Below are 21,962 nucleotides of genomic sequence, written 5' to 3'. Positions count from 1 at the left end.
TTGATAACACGAGAATAGGTATTGACTATACATTTCAGGCTATGAACCAGCATATGTTGATAACTAATGAGGTGCTGAGCATTTAACACAACGATCGAGGGTGATGATAATGCGGATTAATGTCAGTGGATAAGGGAAAAGATATACATGGCACTAGCTGGACAGTAAGAAGCAGTGACCAATGAAAATTAAAACACAGAAAGTGGAACTACTTTTTGATGAGGACAAATGAGGAAGTTTACAAAAGGCAATGCCATGTATTTTCATATTTATATGAAAGTGCAAGTTGAATGCAAGTGGGAATATTATCATGTTAGAAATAGGCAGTACTATGTTTGACCATTTACTGCTTGGGTGAGGATAAGAAAGTGGCGAAGCACTATTGAAAGTTAGTTTTCTAAAACTAAGTTTAAAATTGACCAAACTAAGTGTGAGTCACTCATAAGCTGTGCTTGCCACCGTATTTCTGAAACTGTAACAAGTGACGTTTATGGGGTTTCTGATATTTGCCTCTGCATTATGAAAAGGATATCTGGCTTAGCATAGATAATTAGAGCTTCACTGTAAGGAAATAGTCATTACAGGGAAATAATCCCCATTTACAGATTGAAACTGATGAAGGGCAAGCTTAAGATTTGTTAGAAATGTCTTCAGGTAGAGTGGTGGAACTCTCACTGGCCTAGTAATCCAGTTCTGGCTATTGCTCTGTGGACTGGGGTTCAAAACGCACCGTAGCAGTTTGTGTAATTTAAATTCAATTCATTCATAAATCTCAAATTATAAAGTTAGTCTGAGTAATAGTCACCATGACAAACATCATTGATTGATTGTTGTAAAATTTCATCTGATTCAGTAATGTTACACAGGGTAGGAAATTGACCATCATTGCCTTGTCTGACCTACAAGTGATGCCAGACCCACAGCAATGTGAATGACTCTGGACTAACTCTAAAATGGCCAAGCATATAACTCAGTCAAAGGTAATTAGGGGATGGGCAACAAATGTTGGCCTTGCTGGTGACACCCACATCCCAAGAAAGAAAGAGTGATCACCTGGGTGTAAAAAGTGTGGATTTTTTAAAAAGAAGCATGCTCTGGGACTGTAGCTGTTTCTAGATGGTGAGCTTCATTTGCTGCCTTTCTTCTAATTAATCTTCTGATCTTTTTCCAAATCATTAATGCTTATGGTTGGATATTTTAGAATATTGACTCCAAATGTATTGAATCTTGCAGCATAGAAGGAAGTGTTGTGTCTGTGCTGGTGTTTGGAGGAACTCTGGGATATAGTTCCACACATGAGCACATATCCCATAACCCAGTAAATTAGTCCTCCAGAAGTACATGTTCAGGTTCATTTTTGAAAGTTTCTATGGAATGTGTTGTGCAACTGTTTCAAGTAACCACAGAAAATGTACAGTGTAGAAAGAGGCCATTCAGTCCATTGTGACTGTACCAGCTTAGAGAGAAAGTAAATCTAGTCACTGGTTTTATTTCCACCTCCCACCACCTAGTCCATAGCCTTGTAGCTTAAAGTACTTTAAGTGTCTTAAGTGAGATAAGGGTTTCTGCTTCCAGTGCCAAACTGGGCAGCAAGTTCCAGGCATCCACTATTCTCCATGTGAAAACATTTTTCCTCCAGTTGCTTCCAATCCTCTACCAATCATTTTAGTCTTTTTCCTCTGGTAATTGACTTCACCAGTGTGGAGGTCCAATCTTTCCTGTTTGTTCTGCCTAGGCCCCTCATACTTCTGTGCACCTTAATTAACCCCTGAATTTAAGGAGGAGGTAGACAGGTTTTTCATTCTTTGGGGTTAAAGAAGTTAGGGAGAATGGGCAGGAAAGTGGAGTTAAGACTGAGATAAGATCAGCCATGATTGTATCAAATGTTGGAGCAGGCTTGACAGACCGAATTGCCTATTCCTACTCCTGGTTCTTATTTTCTTAATGTTAAATCAGCCTTCAACCTCCTCTTTTCTAAGGAAAGCCACACTAGCCTATCCAACCTTACCATACAACTGCAATCTTTACACCTTGGTTAACATTCTTGTAAATTTCCACTATATTCTCTTCAGATCAGTTATATCTTTCCTGTAAGTGCATTAACCAGAAATGTAATCAGAATTCCAGCTGTGGCCTCACCAGCATTTTCTACCGTTCCAGCATTACTCCTTTGCTTTTGTACTCCATACCTTGTCTAATAAAGGAAAGCAATCCATAAGCTTTATTCACACCCATCTTTTTCTGTCCTGCTATCATCAAGAATACCCCAAGGTGTCATCCTCTTTATTGTATATTCTGTAGCATTGTTTGCCTTCCCAAATGTATTACCTTGCACTTCTCCATATTAAATTCCATTTGCTAATTTTCCACCCATTTGACCAAACAATCAATATAATTCTAGAGTTGACAGCAAAATTGCTTCTTTATCAATTACATGGCCAATTTTTTTTTCATCAGCAAATTTCCTAATTATGGCTACCATATTTCAGTCTAGATCATTAATATATATAAAATAACCAGCAAGGAATGACCATGGGGACTGCTTTCCATTCGTAAGAACAGTCATTGACCATTACCATTTGTTTACTGTCACTGAACCAATTTTGAATTTAAAAAGACTTGAAAAAAATTGCAGATCCTGGAAACCAGGAATGAAAGAAATTGCTGGAAAAGCACAGCAGGTCTGGCAGCATCTGTGGAGAGAAATCAGTGTTAAAGTTTCGAGTCCAGTGACCCTTCCTCAGAACTTGCCCTTAATTCGTGAAATTGGAAAATGAAACTTAGAACATCTACTAATTTTTTCCTGGCATTTTTTTAATAGCACAGGATACAATCTATCGAGTCCGAATGATTTATCTTCTTTTAAGGATGTCACTCCCTCAGCACTTGCTCTCACATTATGCTTTTCCTTTGTGAGTACAGAGTTAAAGTACATTTTTGGAATCCAGCTTACATCTTCTGCATTCATGTGTTTTTATGTGCATCTCTGATAAGATCAGCCATCCGTCTCCTTAGTTATTGTCTTGCTTTTAATATATTGAAGAAACATTTTTGGGCTTTCTTTGATTTTATCTGCCAACATTTTTTCATATCTCCCCCTTTGCTTTCATAATTTACTTTTTGAATGCACTGTGGTCCATCTGTAGATGCACACTTTCACCTGGTGTGTCACTCTGGCTCCCATGTTCTGCTGAGCACTGAAGATTCAATTCAGTGAGGAAGAAAAGCAAACTGCCTCACTACGGATTAGAGACAGGTAACCCAATAAGGAACACGAAAATGTTGTCCCTGCTATGTTTGCATCTAATTGCTGATATTATACAGATTCCCTGTTTTTCTTTGCCTTTGTTGAACTAAAATGTAATTAAGAATCTCATGATTCTCATGTATAAACTGGAAGAACTTTATACAACATCTTTAACAGTAAAAACATCTCAAATAAATAATCATTGAGCTAAAGAAGGAGCTGTTGTGTGTGTAGTTGGCTTCACCTAGTGGCACCATTGGCCTTCCTCTTTTTACGTTGACCCTGCATTTTGTGTATTTCACTACAGCTTTCTACAGTGAAAGGTTTTTGTGACTGCGATAACATTTTTATACTTTATCTTACCCATGTTGCTTTTGGGTAAATGAGGTCTCTAGACTGGGCAGTAGGACCTTTATTGCTGTGGGGTCATGGCTAGACTGTGCCTGTAGAATTTAACTTTTGAACACCTCCCATTGATTTGTTGCTAATCTTTCTTCACGTATCCAGTATACTGTTACCTCTTAGCTTCGTAAAATTTCTTTCCTGTCTGTCTGTCTCTGTCTGTCTCTGTTTCTCCAAAACCCTGCACCCAATTTAAAAAACTTTGCCCCTGTTCTTTCTCCTTTTCTGTAATAATGTGAAATATGTTCATATTATGGTCACTATTCCCAAAATGGTAATGTACTGTTAACTTTTCTATTTATAGGAACATAGAATATAGGAATAGGATTAGGCCATTCATTCCTTCGAGTCAGCTCTGCCAATTAATATGATCATGGCTGGTCATCTAAATCTGTACCCTGTTCCTGTTTTCTCCCCAAACCCTTTGATCCTTTTGTTTTAAGAGCTATATCTACATCTTGCTTGAAAGTCTTCAGTGCTTTGGCCTCAACAGTTTCCTGTGGCAGAGAATTCCACAGGTTCACCACTCTAGGTGAAGAAATTTCCTCTTCCTCTCTGTCCTGAATGGCCTCCCCTTTATCCTTTGATTGTGACCCCTGATCTTGCACTCACTGGTCATTGAGACAATCCTTCCTGCATCTACCATGTCTAATCCTATTAGAATTTTCTGGGCTTCTTTGAGAGCCCCCTTATTCTCTGAAATTCTAGTGATTGTGGCCCTAACTGATCCAGTCTTTCCCGATGCATTAGTCCTGCCATCCCAGGAATCAGTCTAGTAAATCTTTGCACTCAATAACCAGAACATCTTTCCTCAATAAGGAGACCAAAATCGCACATGCTACTGCAGATGTGGCCTAAAAAATGCCCTCCTTCCTCAAAGACCGCAATTTCTCCTCAAAAGACAGATGCTCTCCACTGCATCTCCTCCACTTCCCACTCCTCTGCCCTTGAACCCTGCCTCTCCAATCGCCACCAGGACAGAACCCCACTAGTCCTCACCTACCACCCCACCAACCTCCAGACACATCGGATCATCCTTCGTCATTTCCGCCACCTCCAAACGGACCCCACCACCAAGGATATGTTTCTGTCCCCACCCCTATCAGCGTTCTGGAAAGACCACTCCCTCCGCGACTCCCTTGTCAGATCCACAACCCCCCCACCAACCCAACCACCACTCCCGGTACCTTCCCCTGCAACCGCAAAAAATACAAAACTTGCGCCCACACCTCCCCCCTCACTTCCCTCCAAGGTCCCAAGGGATCCTTCCATATCCATCAGAAATTCACATGCACCTCCACACACATCATTTACTGCATCCGCTGCACCTGATGTGGCCTCCTATACGTTGGGGAGACAGGCCGCCTACTTGCGGAACGTTTCAGAGAACACCTCTGGGACACCCGCACCAACCAACCCAACCGCCCCGTGGCTGAGCACTTTAAATCCCCCTCCCACTCCGCCAAGGGCATGCAGGTCCTTGGCCGCCTCCATCACCAAACCATGGCAACACGACGCCTGGAGGAAGAGCGACTCATCTTCCGCCTAGGAACCCTCCAACCACAAGGGATGAATACAGATTTCTCCAGCTTTCTCATTTCCCCTTCCCCCACCTTTTCTCAGGCCCAACCCTCAGACTCAGCACCGCCTTCTTGACCTGCAATCTTCTTCCCGACCTCTCCACCCCCACCCCCTCTCCGGCCTATCACCCTCACCTTAACCTCCTTCCACCTATCGCATTCCCAATGCCCCTCCCCCAAGTCCCTCCTCCCTACCTTTTAACGTAGCCTGCTTGGCACACCTTCCTCATTCCTGAAGAAGGGCTTATGCCCAAAACGTCGATTCTCCTTCTCCTTTGATGCTGCCTGACCTGCTGTGCTTTTCCAGCAGCACATTTTTAAGCTCTGATCCCCAGCATCTGCAGTCCTCACTTTCTCCTCCTTAAAAATGCCCTCTACAGTTGCAGCAAGACATCCATGCTCCTGTTTGTGAATCCTCTCACTGGGAAGGTCAACATACCATCTTCCTGCCGCACCTTTTTGCTTACTTTCAGTGACTGGTGTATAAGGACACCCAAGTCTCATTGCATCTTCCCTTTTTCCAATCTGTCTCCATTCGGATAATAATCTGCCATTCTTTTTTCTTTCTACCAAAGTGGCTAACCTCGCATTTATCCATGTTATACTGCAACTCCCATGTCTTTTGTGGGATTTGGCCGTCGCTGGCTGCCAGCATTTATTGCCCATTCCCAGTTACTCTTGAGAAGGTGGTGGTGAGCTGCCTTCTTGAACCGCTGCAGTCTACCTGCCTTATTTACTTAACATTTTTTGCATTTCTCTTAAGAATATGTGGAAACTACAGTAACTTATAAGTCTGGCTGCCAATGAATAATCATTGCTTGACTACTATATTTTTGGTTTTCACAATTAATCTCACATTTTTGTCTCTTGATTTTCAATTATGTCAATACTATCTCATATTAAATGTGAAGGAGAATGTTTTTCAACAGTCACAATTTGCATAAAGTAATGGGCTTTTTTATTTCACATTTTAGAGGCCAGTCGATGCCTCAAGTCCTGAAGATGCAGAAGGTGGGTGTGATCAGTCAATTAATATTCAATTATGTAATTGTTTAAGAATCATCTTGTTTACAGGTTGTTGAAATTTAGTTGCCCAGATGGAGCTATGTTAAACCTAGACTGTTTTGTAAATTCACTGTTGAGAACTCTCTGAAAGTGGACTAAAAAGGCAAATCTAGGCAATTTTAGTTCACTGGAAATTATTGAGGCCAATTATGGGGTCTGTGTAGCTTACATGTAAATTTCTGGCTGCAAGTCAAAGTATTACAGCTTTTTAAAGTAAGTTGCACTTACAGTTAGGTCTGCACTTTAAGCTTTTAAACATAATTATTCCTCTCCATGTCATAAATTTATTTCTTCAGATTCTGACAGAGATGATGGTAACTATCCTCCACCTGTGAAAAGAGAGAGATCATCATCTTTTACACAGGTGTTCCCACCTGCACAGCCAGGTATGTTTCTTTTCCATGTGAGTGAACAAATGCTGAAACATTGCTTTCTTTTTATCTCTGATTGTTAGTTCATTGGGGTTATGCATTGAGCAAACAAACACATTCTTCATTAGTTGGACTACAAGGAATTATTTGCAGGTCCTTGAGTTGACTTTGGTGTTGTTCCACATGTTTTGATTTTGAAGACCTGGTTCTCTATAAGTCTGTGTTTAATAATAGCCAGTTTGCGTTTTAACAAACTTTTCAACCAATACACATGGTTGATAATGCACTTGTCAAATGAGGGAATATTGCATCTTGGTATGAAAGTTTGCAGTGAAATATTGCAATTTACCAAATTCATTTGCTGCGTAAATATAGTCTAGTTTTCTTCTTCAACCAGCTTCTTCCTGAGAAGAACTTTGGCTCTAATAATATTTCCTGAATCAATTGTCTACTCTGTTATAACAAATCATTGTTTCTTTGATACGGTTCTGAAGATGCCATCTGTTTCCACACCTTGATGCTGAATCTTTAGTGCAACAAGATTGTCTTTTTCTATTGTAGTTGGCTTCATCTTTTGTATAAAATCAAGACCAAAAGAACTGCAGATCCTCCAAACAAGAGCAGAAATTGCTGGAAAAACTCAGCAAGTCTGACAGCATCTGTGAAGATAAATCATTTAACATTTTGGATCTGGTGATCCTTTCTCATCTTCTGTACATTGTGCCTGAAGTATTTTTAACTATCAGTACTGATATCTTTGCCTCCTTCAAGTATACTTGATATGCAAGACTTGTATTAACTTCTCCAGAAAGATAATTATTGCAAAGGAGCTATGATCCATGAATGGAGATTCTTTACTTTTTGCATAAACCTCAGATGTCATTTGTCAGTAGTAATGTTCTCCTGAGTTTGTTGAGATGCATATACGTTTAGATTGTCTTATCCTCAAAGCTAATCGTTTTGTTTCAGAAGGTATGAGCATAGCAATTATCATTAACTTAATATTGGAAGAGTTGTGTGTCATTTGTACCTTGCAAGCCAGATTCTTTTACAAGACAGATATAATTTACTAAATCATAAAATAAAAAATGACAAAAAAGGAGGAATTTCAGCAATTGCGGTGGTTCTGTTACTGGATGTTGAACTGGAGCTACTTATTGTAGTTCTATTTTGTTTTCATTTAAGATACCTAGCACTTTCCTTTTTGAAATGACAATGTAATTCATGTCTTAGAAGAAAGACTTGTATTTAGGTAGCTGTTCCCATGAACTCAGGATGTTCTTACTGTTTATAGCCTGTGATGTACTTTTGAAGTATACTTACTGTTGGAAGGTAGGAGGCGTTCACTTTGAACATAGCTGTGTAATAATCATCAATTAATCTTTTTAAAGGTGCAGTTTTTAATTTTGCTTTTCCTGGCTGAATTTTTGAGAAAGAAATTTGCCTTTCTCCAGGCAATTGTGTTTTTTTTCTCAAGGACAGTTCCAGGCAGGCTGGCTATTGCAAATTTCTTATAGCACTAATTGGTAGTGAAACTGCTAAGCTACCTATGATAGATTGCCACCTATTATTCGCACCATCATGGAAGTTTCTGAGATGAATCATCACATTGCAATTACCTGTTTTGAAGCATTAACTGCCAAAGATATTAGCCAATAGAGTCTGTATGAAGAATAAATAAACTAAGTACTTTAAGGGCTCCTTGCCAGAAGAGAGGATATGACAATGCTGTACTAAAGATAGCCTGAAAAGCTGTATGCGTCCCTCATCTTTGTGACTTAATCTGTGAAAGCGACCATCCCTGAGAGAAAGCCAACTGTGGATCAAGATCTTTTAAAATGTAAAAATTTGCTCCATGCAACTGGAGTCAAAAAATCTGGCCCTGGAAAAGCACAGCAGGTCAAGCAGCATCCAAAGAGCAGGAGAGTTGATGTTTTGGGCATAAAGTTTGACTCTCTTGCTCCTTGGATGCTGCCTGACCTGCTGTGCTTTTCCATCGCAAAAAGTTTTTAATCTGATCTGCAACATCTGCAGTCCTCACTTTCTCCATGCAACTGGATCAAGGAAAAGAACAGAACTAACCATAAGACTATAAGATGTAGGAGCAGAATTTGGACATTAATGCCATAGACTCTGCTCACCATTCGAGTACTCCTGATATGTTTCTCAATCATATTCTCCTGCTTCTTCATGTAACCTTTCATCCCCTCACTAATCAAGAACCTGTCTGTTTTGGAGTAGAATGCATTCAATGTCTTGGTCTCTACAGCCTTCTGCAGTTTCTCCATCTCTGGCTGAAGGAATTCCTCCTTAACTTGGTTCAAAAGGATCGTCCTTTTAGTCTGATGCTGTACCCAAGGGTCCTGGTCTTCTCCACATCCACTCCATGCATGCCTGAACGTGCAGTAGTCCTCCCGTACCTGCGGGAGATACATTCAAGGATCTATTGTGGAAGGCCAAAACTGTGGATAGGAGCGAACCCATTCATTTAAATGGGAAATGTACTTCTCGGCAGCGTCCTGGTCCCTTGTTCTGGTTCCCTTTTATATGTTTGCGCCACGGGTAACTGAAACCGTGGAAAATTCCGTGGATATGGAGGTCGCCCTGTATTCTGTAAGTTTCAATGAGATTCCCTCTCATCTTTCTAAACTCTCCAGAGTACAGAACTAGAACCCTCAACTGTTCCTCATATGATGAGGCCTTCATTTCTGGAATAATTCTTGTGCACTTCCTCTGGATCCCCTCCAAAGCCAGTGTATCCTTCTTAGAGATGGAGTCTAAAACTGCTCAGTGTTCCAAGTGCAAGCTGACTACATCCAAGTGTTGAACTTGCTGACACAATCTGTATGCTCTTTTGTTTAACTTCCATAGACTGTAAAAATCCTCATAACCCTATCCTCTTACACTGCCAAATATACTTGTGTGTGTGCAGGCCCATACAAATCTGTGAATGTGTCAGAGTGTATGAATAGTGTCACATTACCTCATTTTTTAGATTGCGAAGTTAGTTTCTTAAAAATAATTATATCAATTTTTATTTAGCATAAGGAAAACTGAGTGAATTCGCCACTGTGTTGAAATGTAAAAAGAATTCACAAAGCACATCCTCTCTCAATTCAAAAGCAAAAACCTGTTATGGTCAGATAGGAGTGGAAGAATCACTCCTCCTCACCACCTGTAGTTTTGGGATGAATGTTGACTAGGAAATCTGGGAGAGCTCGAACCTCATGAGATAATGGCATAGTTTCCTTTACAGCCAGCTAAAGCGGCAAACAGGAACTCAGTTTGGCATCTTATTGGAAAGGCAGCACTTCAGCTGAAGCATCAGCTTGGAACTGAGCATCAGCTCAAGAATCAAGTGTGTAACTTAAAGCAATAACCACCTATCTTATAGATGAGCATCAGCCAAGCAATGTCTGACATTTATAGAATCAAAGGAGAAATAAAATATACTCAGGTTTCTTGCAGTGCAGCATTATAGTTAAAATAGAAAATTTATAATATCTGCTCTTAAACCCTGTCGCTTGTACTTTTGTTGGTGTGTAAAATCACAAGGCATAATTACACTCAAAAATATGTAATGAATTACAAGGTTCAATGCTGCATTCAGTTTAATGTTTCTGACATCAGTTAAGCAATATTATTAATGATTCACTGGTTTACTTTAAGAGAATTTCTTCTTGGTTGACTATCGATACAGCATATGTATGGCACAGAAGGAGACCGTTTGGCATGTCTGTGCTGGCTGCAAAAGAGCACCTTTTCAGTTCTTGGTGCATTATGCTGTCGATTATGCCACTGCAAATGCTGAAATCCAGTTACTGACACTGCTTTTGACTATCTCCAGCTGTCTGTTTTCTGTCTTTCTGTCTGCCACATAGTTCTCATTTTAAACTTCCTTCCTGTAGGTATTGCTTCCAGGTCAGAAGTTGTGAAGTCACGTTGACTATTTTAAAAAAATATTTATTGATTAGTATTAATTAATCCCCTTACAATATAAATTTCCACTTGAAACATTTAAAGTAATTACACATTTCCTTGAAATACTGCTTCTGGGTCACAGACTGTCGCACTAATGTTTATACTTATGCACCAACCCACTCTTTATAGGACTGGCACATTGAATACTGAATTGGAAGCACTTTTAAGGCAATTGGATGAACTGAGTTAGGACTTTTTAAATTATCAATGATGTGTGGATAGTAGAATTTGGCAATATCTATATGGTTAAAGTTTCTTTAGCGAATGACCACTACCTAAAATATTGAAGGTTCTGCATTTTTTAGTCAACCTTCATCTTTATTTTCTTCCGAGCTGGACTCCCAGTTACTGCCACAATGATCGTTCACAGTAACTTCAGGTTTTCCAACCGAATCATAAAGCCATTTTGAGATTTCTGTTTTCCAAATAATGCGCAAGTACAGTTAAAGAAAATTTTTGATATGCAGGCTAATTGAAAATCCAATTTGATTTTCAACTTTACCAATAACAGTAAGAATCTCTTGCATAAACTGTCAGGAATTTATACATCTTTTAACAGTGATATCCTTAACAAGCTGCAATAGATGACCAGTTTAAATTAAAATCCACTACTTTGCCAACAGGTCAGATTTTTGTTGAAATAAGAGATATCATTACTATTCGAAGATTAAGGCATATTTTAAAATTAAATTCTCAATTAGAGTCATAGAGATGTACAGCATGCAAGCAGACCTTTGGGTCCAATTTATCCATGCCGACCAGATATCCTAGCCTTATCTAGTTCCATTTGCCAGCGCTTGGCCTATTTCCATCTAAACTTTTCCTATTCATACACCATCCAGATGCCTTTTAAATGATGAAATTAGTTGTGTTTTGGCCTAATAATGACATTCTAAAATGTCATAGATAATAAATGATAATAAATGATACTAAGTTAATCCCAAAAGCTTCAGCATGTTCTGTCATTGTTTAGTGATTCAAACAACAGTGTATTTCAGGATTGGTATATTTCCCAGACCAATAACCATTTTGTTTGTGCTAGTGACATCGCAGTCCTTTTCCTTAACTTGTAAAAGCTTAATAAGGATTGAAAGGAAAGGCCATTACTGGATAGTTTGCAAATTGGGATTCTTAAAATTGATGTGATCTGTTCATATTCACTGTTGCTTTCTTTATCTTCCAGTTCCAAAGAATAATGTCTTTATGCCATTGAGTTTCTGCCAGACAGCGGCCAGCAACTCTGACTCGGAACCAGGTAAATCCCACATTTCAACAATGGGAAGCATTTCCCTTTGCTTAACCCTCTTCTGTGCTTCACTTGTTCCCCTCCATAAAGCTTTGAGAAGCTATCCTGTGGTGCTGTGCATTTTGTAGAATGTTCAACGTACTAGTTCTGCAAAGAAATGGTTAGGTAAGTCTGAATGTAAATCTTCTACGATGTGTGATGAGTAAATTTGCTCTGCTGCTGTGTTTTTTGATATGCTGCTTTATAACTTCCACAGACTTATTCAGTTTTCATTTCACTTTAGATGAGAAGAATGTTGGCTTTCGGCTGAAACCTCCAACTTTAATCCACGGCCAGGCTCCCAGTGCTGGTGAGTACTGTTAACTGTTGTCATAAAGAGACTGGTACTTGGCAGTCTAATGCCTTCCAGGTGTTGTGCCTGAAGTGTTGAATTACTGGACCAAGGTATGACAATGCTGTCTCCATGAGATACTATACCAGAAGCGCCATGTATATAGTAGGTATGCCTGCTTTTGTTATAACAGGAAGTGTATGTAGCACTGTCTTGCCCCCCCCCCCCCCCCCATTCACTGTGACCACAGGATCATCTGTCCAGACTAGCACCCCTTCCTTGCACCAAGCAACCTGAGCAGAGCCTCCCCCCAGCGCTAAATAAACTGATCCCACCTCCTCCAACTCTCTAGAGCTCTGGGTCTCAGTCATTAGGCTTGAAGTACCTGTCTATCCTGGGTCCTGTCATGAGCAATATTTCCTGTTGCAGCAGTAGAAGACTGCCAGCCCCCATTTTGCAAAGTGACGTATACTTGAGCTTTTATCATCTCATTCTTCATTTTGTTGGGGATCGCATATAGGCATGGATTGAGATTGGATGACTAACATCAATCGAAGTGCAGACATAAATTAGTCTTTTTCAGGTTGACAAGATTAACAAGTGTTGTCCCACTGGGTTTGCTACTGGGAGTGCAACTGTTTCCAATTTATATAAATGACTTAGATGAAGGGATGGAATGCACAACTGCCAAATTTGCAGATGATACAAAGATAGGTAGGAAAATAAGATGTGACAATGACATAAGTATGCTGGAGGCATAGGTTAAGTGAGTGGGCAAATATATAGCATTTGAAGTATAATGTGAAAAAATGTGAAGTTGTCTGTTTTGACAGGAAGATTAAAAGAGAAGCACATGATCTAAATGGTGAGAGAATCATGGAATCTCTACAGTGGAGGCAGGCCATTTGGCCCATTGAGTCCACACCAACCCTTCAAAGAGTATCCCATCCACACTCTATCCCTGTAACCTCACATTTCCCATGGCTAATCCAACTAGCCTGCACATACCTGGATACTAAGGACAACTTAGCATGGCCAGTCCACCTAACTTGGACGTCTTTGGACAGTGGGAGGAAATTCATGCAGACACGGAAAGATTGTGCAAACTCCATATAGACGGTCACCTGAGGGTGGAATCAAACCCAGGTGTCTGGCACTTTAAAGCAGCAGTGCTAACCACTGAATCACTGTGCCCCCTCTATGTGTGTGCTGCCTCTGAGAAGTGTGCCCTTCTTCATGAATCACAAAATGTTAGTATGCAGGTACTACAGCAAGTAATTAGGAAAGCTAATAAAATGTTTTCATTTATTACAATGGCATTTCAACAAAACTTTGGGAGGTTATGCTTTAGTTGTACAGAGCACTGGTGAGACTATCACCTGAAGTATTGTGCACTGAATTGGTCACCTTAACTGAGACTTTATAAAGCTCTGGTTAGGCCCCATTTGGAGTACTGTGTCCAGTTTTGGTCCCCACACCTCAGGAAGGACATATTGGCACTGGAGCATGTCCAGTGTAGATTCACATGGATGATTCCTGGAATGGTCGGTCTAACGTGAGGAACAGCTGAGGATCCTGGGATTGTATTCATTGGAGTTTAGAAGATTAAAGGGAGATCTGATAGAAATTTACAAGATAATACATGGCTTGGAGAGGGTGGATGCTAGGAAATTGTTTCCGTTAGGCGAGGAGACTAGGACCCGTGGACACAGCCTTAGAATTAGAGGGGGTAAATTCAGAACAGAAATGCGGAGACATTTCCTCAGCCAGAGAGTGGTGGGCCTATGGAATTCATTGCCGCAGAGTGCAGTGGAGGCTGGGATGCTAAATGTCTTCAAGGTAGAGATTGATAAATTTTTGATGTCACAAGGAATTAAGGGCTACAGGGAGAATGCGGGTAAGTGGAGTTGAAATGCCCATCAGCCATGATTGAATGGCGGAGTGGACTCAATGGGCCGAATGGCCTTACTTCCACTCCTATGTCTTGTGGTCTTATGGTAAAGAAGGATGTGAATGCTTTAAAGGCAGTTCAGAGAAGATTTTCTAGATTAATACCTGGATTGGGCAGGCTGTCTTATGAGATAAAGTTGGAAGGCTCAGCTTGTATCCACTGGAGTTTGAAAGAGTAAGGCATGACCTAACTGAAAGATCTGAGATGCTGAGGGGGTCTTGATTGGGTGGATGTGGAAAGGATGTTGCCTCTTCTGGGATATGGTTTAAAGTTCCTGTCCCTAAATTGTATGACTATGTGAATGTTCAGTATTGCAAGTGTGAAGTGAGAGTTGTATCTTAGGCAAAATGTTTCCAGTGCTGTTTCTTGTCAGGAAGGACATTCCATTCTGCACTCTGCTCAGAACTGCACGTGATTATGAGGTATATGGAGCTATGTATAGCACTGATTTTTAACTACATCATGCCTAATTTGAAAACTGGTGAGATTTTTGCCTCAAGTCGGCAAAAATTGTTATGGATGTTGTGGCTTTCAAACAAATTTTAAAAACTCTGAATTAAAATAAAAAATACAAAATCTATTCCATCTATCCTACTTTAACGTGTTTTGTGTAGAACTGTCAGAAATCTAAATCTTTGTTACTTGTTACTCACCCACTGAAATGCCACAACAGCAATTTTGGCTCAGAATTCATCAAATTAGTATTTTATTTTTATGAGCACTAAAGATATATTGCAGAGGAGAAGCACCAGTTCTAAAGTTTACTTATGACTTAAAACGAAAGAAAATTGTCTTGGAGTGTGGTGAAAATATGCAACATTGCTTTCTTCTGAAGTAATTTGTACTTCAACTTGCTTAATAATATGCATATGGAATGTTTTTAGAAAAAAACTTTAAAGTAATTGCCAGATTCAGGAACTGCTATATTGGTCTATCTAGCTGGAAACTGGTAACGTGCATCAAATAGCAAATTATTGATCTGATGCATTGTCTAAATATTTCTGCAGCATATTTCTGTGCAAATTGTTAGATATTTAAATTATCAGATATTTTGTGATCTTTAATATGCATTCAGTTTGATTTAATCAACACGTTAGTACAGATGTTTACAAGCTTGTCCTATTGCTACAAGAGACTGGTGTGCACAAGTGATTATGCTGTACTCAGCTGTCAACAGGTCTAAATATCAATCTCAGCTTGTTATCTTTGTAATGTGTTCCTCAGAGACCTGCTACCTGCGTGATTATAGCAAGAATTTGTGTACATGGGTCTAGTTGTATTTGCTGCAAGACAAGTAATACTTTTAAACTGTTTGAATGTTAGGATGTCTAATACTGGTAAGTGTTGGAAGAAAACTATTCATGAATGACACATTTCAGTTTTGGAGAAAATTGTACAATTTTCCACTGAGTACATTACCTGAGACTTACATTTAGGCTAATCTGGTTCACAAAATAATCTTCACAGCATGAATTAACTAATTAGTTTGAGGTTTTTTGATGTCTCTTTAGTACTTGTGTTTTCCCTAACTTTGCAGCACTGATGTGACATTGAAACAGTATGGAAACAATTATTTAAAAATAGCATAAATTATGAATAATATTGTTGTATTTTTCACTCCGAGATGGTACTACTTCATCGGTTGTGCTGTGTGAGCAGTATGCACAGCTAGCATTACTTGAGGGTGAGAAGCTTTACAGTGAGTACTGTAACGTAAATTGCTTGTTTAATATTGTGAGAGTCCTTCTGACCAATCTTTAGGCACTCTTTTTTTTTAGGCAGCAAGTTTCTAACGGCGATATCAACGTCATTGTATTATCTACACAAGCAGGTCTTAGCAAGATCTAAGTACAGATTTGAATTTTGATTTTACTTAAGTTCCATGACTTTGTTTTCCACCTGATTTGACTTTTGACGTTCTAAGATTGTGTATCAAAATATGTAAAGAAAACCTATTTGCAAAGAGTGCAGTGTTACTCTAATTAATGCAATAATACTGTTAAATTTAATACGAAGAAACATTATGTAGGATGTCGGGACATTGGATGTTGTAGTACAGAAGAGAAAGGTTTGTAGTGTGAACTGTGCATTTTCTTGTCGTGAAGCACTAGTCTAATTCTCCTCACCAACTGCTCATAATATTTATTTTTTATTTACATGTTCAATCTTCAATAAACTAATTTTACATTGTTTGAGACAAAATTTACACTCTAACTTCCCACTGTGAAAACATCGTTTTGAATTACCAGAAAGCCGTAGTACAGGACCATTGGGTTTGCTGTGCCATTCGATCATGGCTAATATGTTTCTTAGCCCTCTTCTTTTGCCTTCATCTTGGAACCCTTCATTCCTTTACTAATCAAGAGTTTTTCTACCTCTGTCTTAAAGGCATTCAAATAACTTGGCTTCAGCAGCCTTCTGTGGTAATAAATTCCACAGATTAAGCACCCTTTGGTTGAAGAAATTCCTCCTCATCTCCTTTCGAAAGGATTGTCCTTTCACTCTGAGACTTTGCCCTCGGGTCCTAGTTCCTCCCAGAAAGCATCTTCTCCAGGTCTCTGTATTCTGTAAGTTTCAGTGAGACTCTTCTTTCTTCCCTCCCCCCGCCCCCCCACGCCCCATCCTTCTAAATTCCATTGAGTACAGACCCAGAGCCTTCATTCTTGAGATCAGGCTCGAAAACTTCTTCTGGACGCCCTGCAGACTAGCAGATCCTCCTTCAGGTACAGAGCCTAGTACTGCTCACAAATACAGTTCACCCGAGTCTTATACAGCCCTTCTCTTGGGCTCTGGTCCTCTTGAAATGAATTTGCCTTCATTTGCCTTCCTAACTGTCAACTGAACCTACATGTTAACCTTGGGTCTAGGACTAGTCTAGAACTAGGACCCCCAAGTTTCTTTGTGCTTCAGATTTGCCCATTTTAAAAAGTAGCCTTCATTTAGAAAGTAGTGTACATCTTTACACTTCAAAACTGCATAACCTCATGCTTTGCCATATTGTATTCCATCTCCCACTGTTTTACCAAGTCCTTCTGCAGCCTCCCTGCGTCCTCCGCACGACTTGCCCCACCACTTGTCTTTGCGTCATCTACAAACGTGACAACAATGCTCTCAGTTCCTTTGTCCAGATCATTATAACACAACTTTAGTAGTTGTGGTCCCAACACACGCTGTGGATCCACTAGTCACTGCTGCCATCCTGAAAAAGACCTCTTTACTCCATTCTCTGCCTTCTGCCAGTCAACCAATCCTCTCTTTATTCCAGTGCCTTGCCCTAGCACCATGGCTTCTTATTTACCAGTCTACGGTGTGGCACCTTTGTCTAATTAGCTCATTGCCGCCTCAAGGAATTCTAACAGATTTGTCTGGCATGACCACCCTTTGACAAAAGCTGACTCAGCCCTATTCTATCATGCACTTCCGAGTACTGTGTAATCTCATCCTTAATAATGACTCTAAAATCTTACCAGTGACCAAGGTCAGGCTAACTGCCCGTAATTTCCCACTTGTCCCTTCCTCCCTTCTTGAACAGGAGTGTTACATTTTAATTACTTTTGTAGTTTTAACAGATTTGAACCTCGTCACTAATGTTGTATCTATTGGATCTCATTGTACCCTTCATAATTTTGAACTCATAGATGTTATCCACTTTACTAGATTTCTCTCACTGGCCAACTTTTTGATGTTCTGTCTAAATTGATGAGAATATTGTCATGACCTTTTCATGCCTGAGGAATCATTTTTGGAATTTTGAGATCCAACAGTCTCCCCCATCTCATTGTTATTTTGGAACAAAAATATGGGGAGCAGAAACCAGTTGTCTTCTGCATAGATGAATCACTTCAATTGTATTTGCATGTGAACTGTAAATCTCCAGTATTTTGGCATTGGTCGACAATTTCCAAAGTATAATCTTTCAGTAGTATATTTCTGATGCTTTCTGAAAACTCCTAGTTATGTTGGTCTATGCTGTTGACAGAGCAGCTTCTTTGTAGATTGGGGTTTCTGATGTGCCTAGAACTCAGGAGAATTTATAACATGGAATTTATAACATTTATAACATTTGCTCCAACCATTCAGTATTGGTTCCTAATTCTTCATGTAAGAAATAGTATTAATCCCACGTGTTAGTTCTGTGCCATATGTTTTCATTGCTCTTTCTTTCAGCCACTTACCCTTCAATATTGATATGGTTTCTATTTCAATGACGAATTCTAGTGCTTTATTCTACAACTTCATCAGATATGTACCCTGAATTCCTTTCTTTTAGTTTATCATCTATGTACAGAAAATTAACAGCTTTTGATAATTTTCTACTTCATAATCAAATCATTTATTATTTTTTCTAACAGTAACATCTATGGGCTTGCACATCTTTGTTTTTCCACAACCAGGCTGCATCACAGTAAATTTTCACAGTATCCTCTCTATTGCCTGCTGGTTACATAACTCTGTTGTGTTGTATGTGTAGGGTTGCCCTTAAATGTTTTGTGTATCATTTTCTGACTGCAGAATTCAAAACATGCAATTCTGTAATATTTAATTTTGTAAATATCGAGGTTGCCAACCAGAGAACATTATAGTGATGTTTTCTTGCAGTTGAGGAATATTATGATACAAATGGTACATAATTGAAGAAAAAATGTTAATGTAGAATTGTTGTTTGGGTGTAGAGAGTTTGAGTATCCTTTTTTTTTTAAAAGGCGCATTTTATCAAAACTTTTCATCTTGTATTTATCAGGACAATTTCCAAAAAATATTATTGTAAGAAGAAAACAACATTTATATTGTATGAGAGCAGAGTGCTAAATTGTTGGCAAGTGGAGTTTGATTGGTAGAGACCATGAAAATTGTACCAGATGATGACCGACAGTTAAGCTGCAAAGTCTTGGTTCCATTTTAAACCAGACAGGCTGACTCTGATTGATCAAAGTATTGCCCAGTCAAATGAACCAGAGAATGGCTGTCACCTATTTTGTTGAGTTGAAACAGCCAGACACTATGTGTGCACATGTTCTTTCTGACTGCAAAGAACAGGGCCCTATGTATTAATGTATGTAACTTCTATTACACCCAAGTGCCCAGTGTGTGCCATATTTATGGACTTGGAACAAAATTAACATAATATAAAATTTAACAGAATTTCAACTGAATGTCACCTTTCATCAGACAGTTTATATAATCAATTAAAATTGTCAACATTTTCCATTTCAACAAGGTACTTCTGATATTATTTTGCCTAAACTTTGATAGCATTTTACTTTAGCATAATTATCAGTGATGGGAAGTGAATATTTGAAAAGAATAGAATGGTATTAAAATAGTGTATTTTAATTTTATATTTAGTATTTTGGTTATTGACATCTGTAGAACCATTCTTGTTAGTGGTTATAAGCATATAATTTATCTATTGTATTTGCAATTATTTTGATTGGGAATAGCTAGATCGTAAGATTTCTTATGATCTAGCTAGTAGACCAGTGCTTCACTTTCCACTTCACATTCAATGACAAGACCTACAAACAAATCAATGGAACACCCATGGGATCTCCAATATTGGGCTTCTTGAGCAGAAGCAGTAATGCAGAGACTCGAACGAGTCGCCCTCCCCACTATTCAACCCAAACTTTGGGTCCGCTACGTGGATGACACATTTGTCATCACAAAATGGAACAAATTAGAGGAAACCTACATCATCAACTACATCCTTACTGGCATGCATTTCACAAAAGAGGAGAACAACAACAGACTCCCCTTAGATGTCACAGTGGAATGAACTGCTAATTGAGAACTTCAGACCAGTGTCTACAGGAAGGCAACACATACAGACCAGATACTCAACTACAGAAGCAATCATCCCAACACCCACAAACTGAGCTGTATCAGGGCATTATTTAAATGGGCCACAATACACTGCAGCACCAGGAACTACGAGCGGCAGAAGAAAAATACTTATACAGTGTATTCAAGAAGAACGTACCCAATAAACACAGTCCACCAATTCCTAAACAAGAAACCCAAACAAGCAGACACAACGCACCCATAAACCCTAGCCACATTACCATACATCAAAGACATCTCTGAAATAACTAACAGACTACTCCGACCCTTTGGCATCATGGTAGCCCACAAACCTATCAACACACTTAAACAGAGGCTGCTGAACCTAAAGGAACCTATATAAACATCCTGCAAAACAAATGTCATTTACAAAATACCATGCAAGGACTGTAAAAAACACTACATTGGACAGACAGGTAGAAAACTAGCCACCAGGATACATGAACACCAACTCGTCCCCAAAAGAAATGACCCACTATCACTGGTATCCTTACGTACAGACAAAGAAGGACACCACTTCGACAGGGACAACAGATCCATCCTATGACAGGCTAAACAGAGACATGCACTGGAATTCCTAGATATCTGGCATTCAACTGGAACTCCATCAATAAACACATCGATTTGGACCCAGTTTACCAACCTCTGAGAAAAAGAACCGGAAATGATATCACCCACCTTAAGAGACCAAGACACACAAATGGAAAGCGAGACATAATACCAGTGCTTCACCGGAGGCTCACTGATGATGTTACCTAGCATGGTGATAAATCGTCTGCGAGCAAACTTACAGCCTGTCCAGAAACTGTTCAGGCATGTAATTTTCCTGTAAAATGGTGTAAAATTTAAAATAATTTGCAAGTTCTGTTGAAATACATGCTTAATCTTTGTTATAGAATAGTGCTCCCACTGACATGAGTGATGGAAAAATTCTATAGTGTCCCCCACCAGACTCTCGCTGCCACTTGAAATTCTTCAGCATGAAAATGTCTAGGAAACCTAAGGGACTAAACTTTGATAAGTAGCTAGTCGATTCTGCATGAGTAGATTGTCATTGTATGTTGAGACCTTGGAGAGTTCCTGGTGCAACTGACTCTGCAGGAATTGCCTGGAAAAATTGGAATTTTCGTGAGGCCATTGCCAAGCGTGTGGAATCCTCTGAAAAAGATTTCCAGAATCTGATATCAGAGGATTCTGATCATTTAAGCTAAGTAGTTACACAAGAAACGTTATAGGATTTCAAAATCTATTCTAACTTCAGGGTAACTATTAATTGGAGCCCCTGACGCTCCTCATTCCAACCTCAGCAAATGTCTAAAACAATCTCTGCACCTTCCTAACTTTTCCAAGCCACCACTGGGCTCACTCTCTTCTCCACCGGACCACCGTGGCCTATTACACTGTCTCCGCATGTCCTCAACCTGGCAACTACTTCAACTGACTCCACCTATCCGAAGCTCTCATTGACATATCTGGCACCTTCCTGACATCCACTGGACTCCCTACCAGGTGCCATACCTAACCCCCTAACTCACCTGGCACCTAATCCCTTACCCAGCAGCCAACTAATCTCCTCACTTCCATGTCTGTCTTCTTGCCTTGTATGGTTAACTATTCTCAACAACTGTCCAATAAACTAGAGTAGGATGCAAATACTTTTGAAAAATGTGGCACAGGTGAGAAAGGTTCCCATGCTGATAGACTCTGTTGCAGGCTACAAGCATTCCTGTATTGTGTCTGCCATTTTGTAACAGGCTTCTGTTCAGGAAATTTGAGTGCATAACTAATCAAAAAACAATTGTGTATTTTCTTGTCTGGTTATGGTCGTGTGTAGGATGATCCTGATTGGAAAATTGGGACTGTGTTACTTTGTGCTCGTGTTGCTTGTTTGCAGAATCCAGGAAAAAGGTTTATGAAATGGACTAAGCTTTGTAGGAAGGCCTGTGT

General features: G+C 39.5%; 1 protein-coding gene across 3 annotated transcripts in view; it reads left to right on the top strand.

Annotated features, from left to right (window-relative positions):
- The window catches only part of LOC140494622 (ran-binding protein 3-like), a 103,804-nt gene that overhangs the window by 22,461 nt on the left and 59,381 nt on the right, over window positions 1–21,962 (top strand). For all 3 annotated transcript variants that reach the window (XM_072594006.1, XM_072594005.1, XM_072594004.1), the window contains 4 exons: window positions 6,204–6,240; window positions 6,591–6,680; window positions 11,830–11,901; window positions 12,176–12,241. In XM_072594006.1, the coding sequence (XP_072450107.1) occupies window positions 6,204–6,240; window positions 6,591–6,680; window positions 11,830–11,901; window positions 12,176–12,241 (265 nt within the window). The remainder of the gene's footprint in view (window positions 1–6,203; window positions 6,241–6,590; window positions 6,681–11,829; window positions 11,902–12,175; window positions 12,242–21,962) is intronic.

Source organism: Chiloscyllium punctatum, chromosome 24 (genome assembly GCF_047496795.1).
Source record: "Chiloscyllium punctatum isolate Juve2018m chromosome 24, sChiPun1.3, whole genome shotgun sequence".
Lineage (NCBI taxonomy): Eukaryota > Metazoa > Chordata > Chondrichthyes > Orectolobiformes > Hemiscylliidae > Chiloscyllium > Chiloscyllium punctatum.
This window is presented reverse-complemented; position numbering and strand designations above follow the sequence as displayed.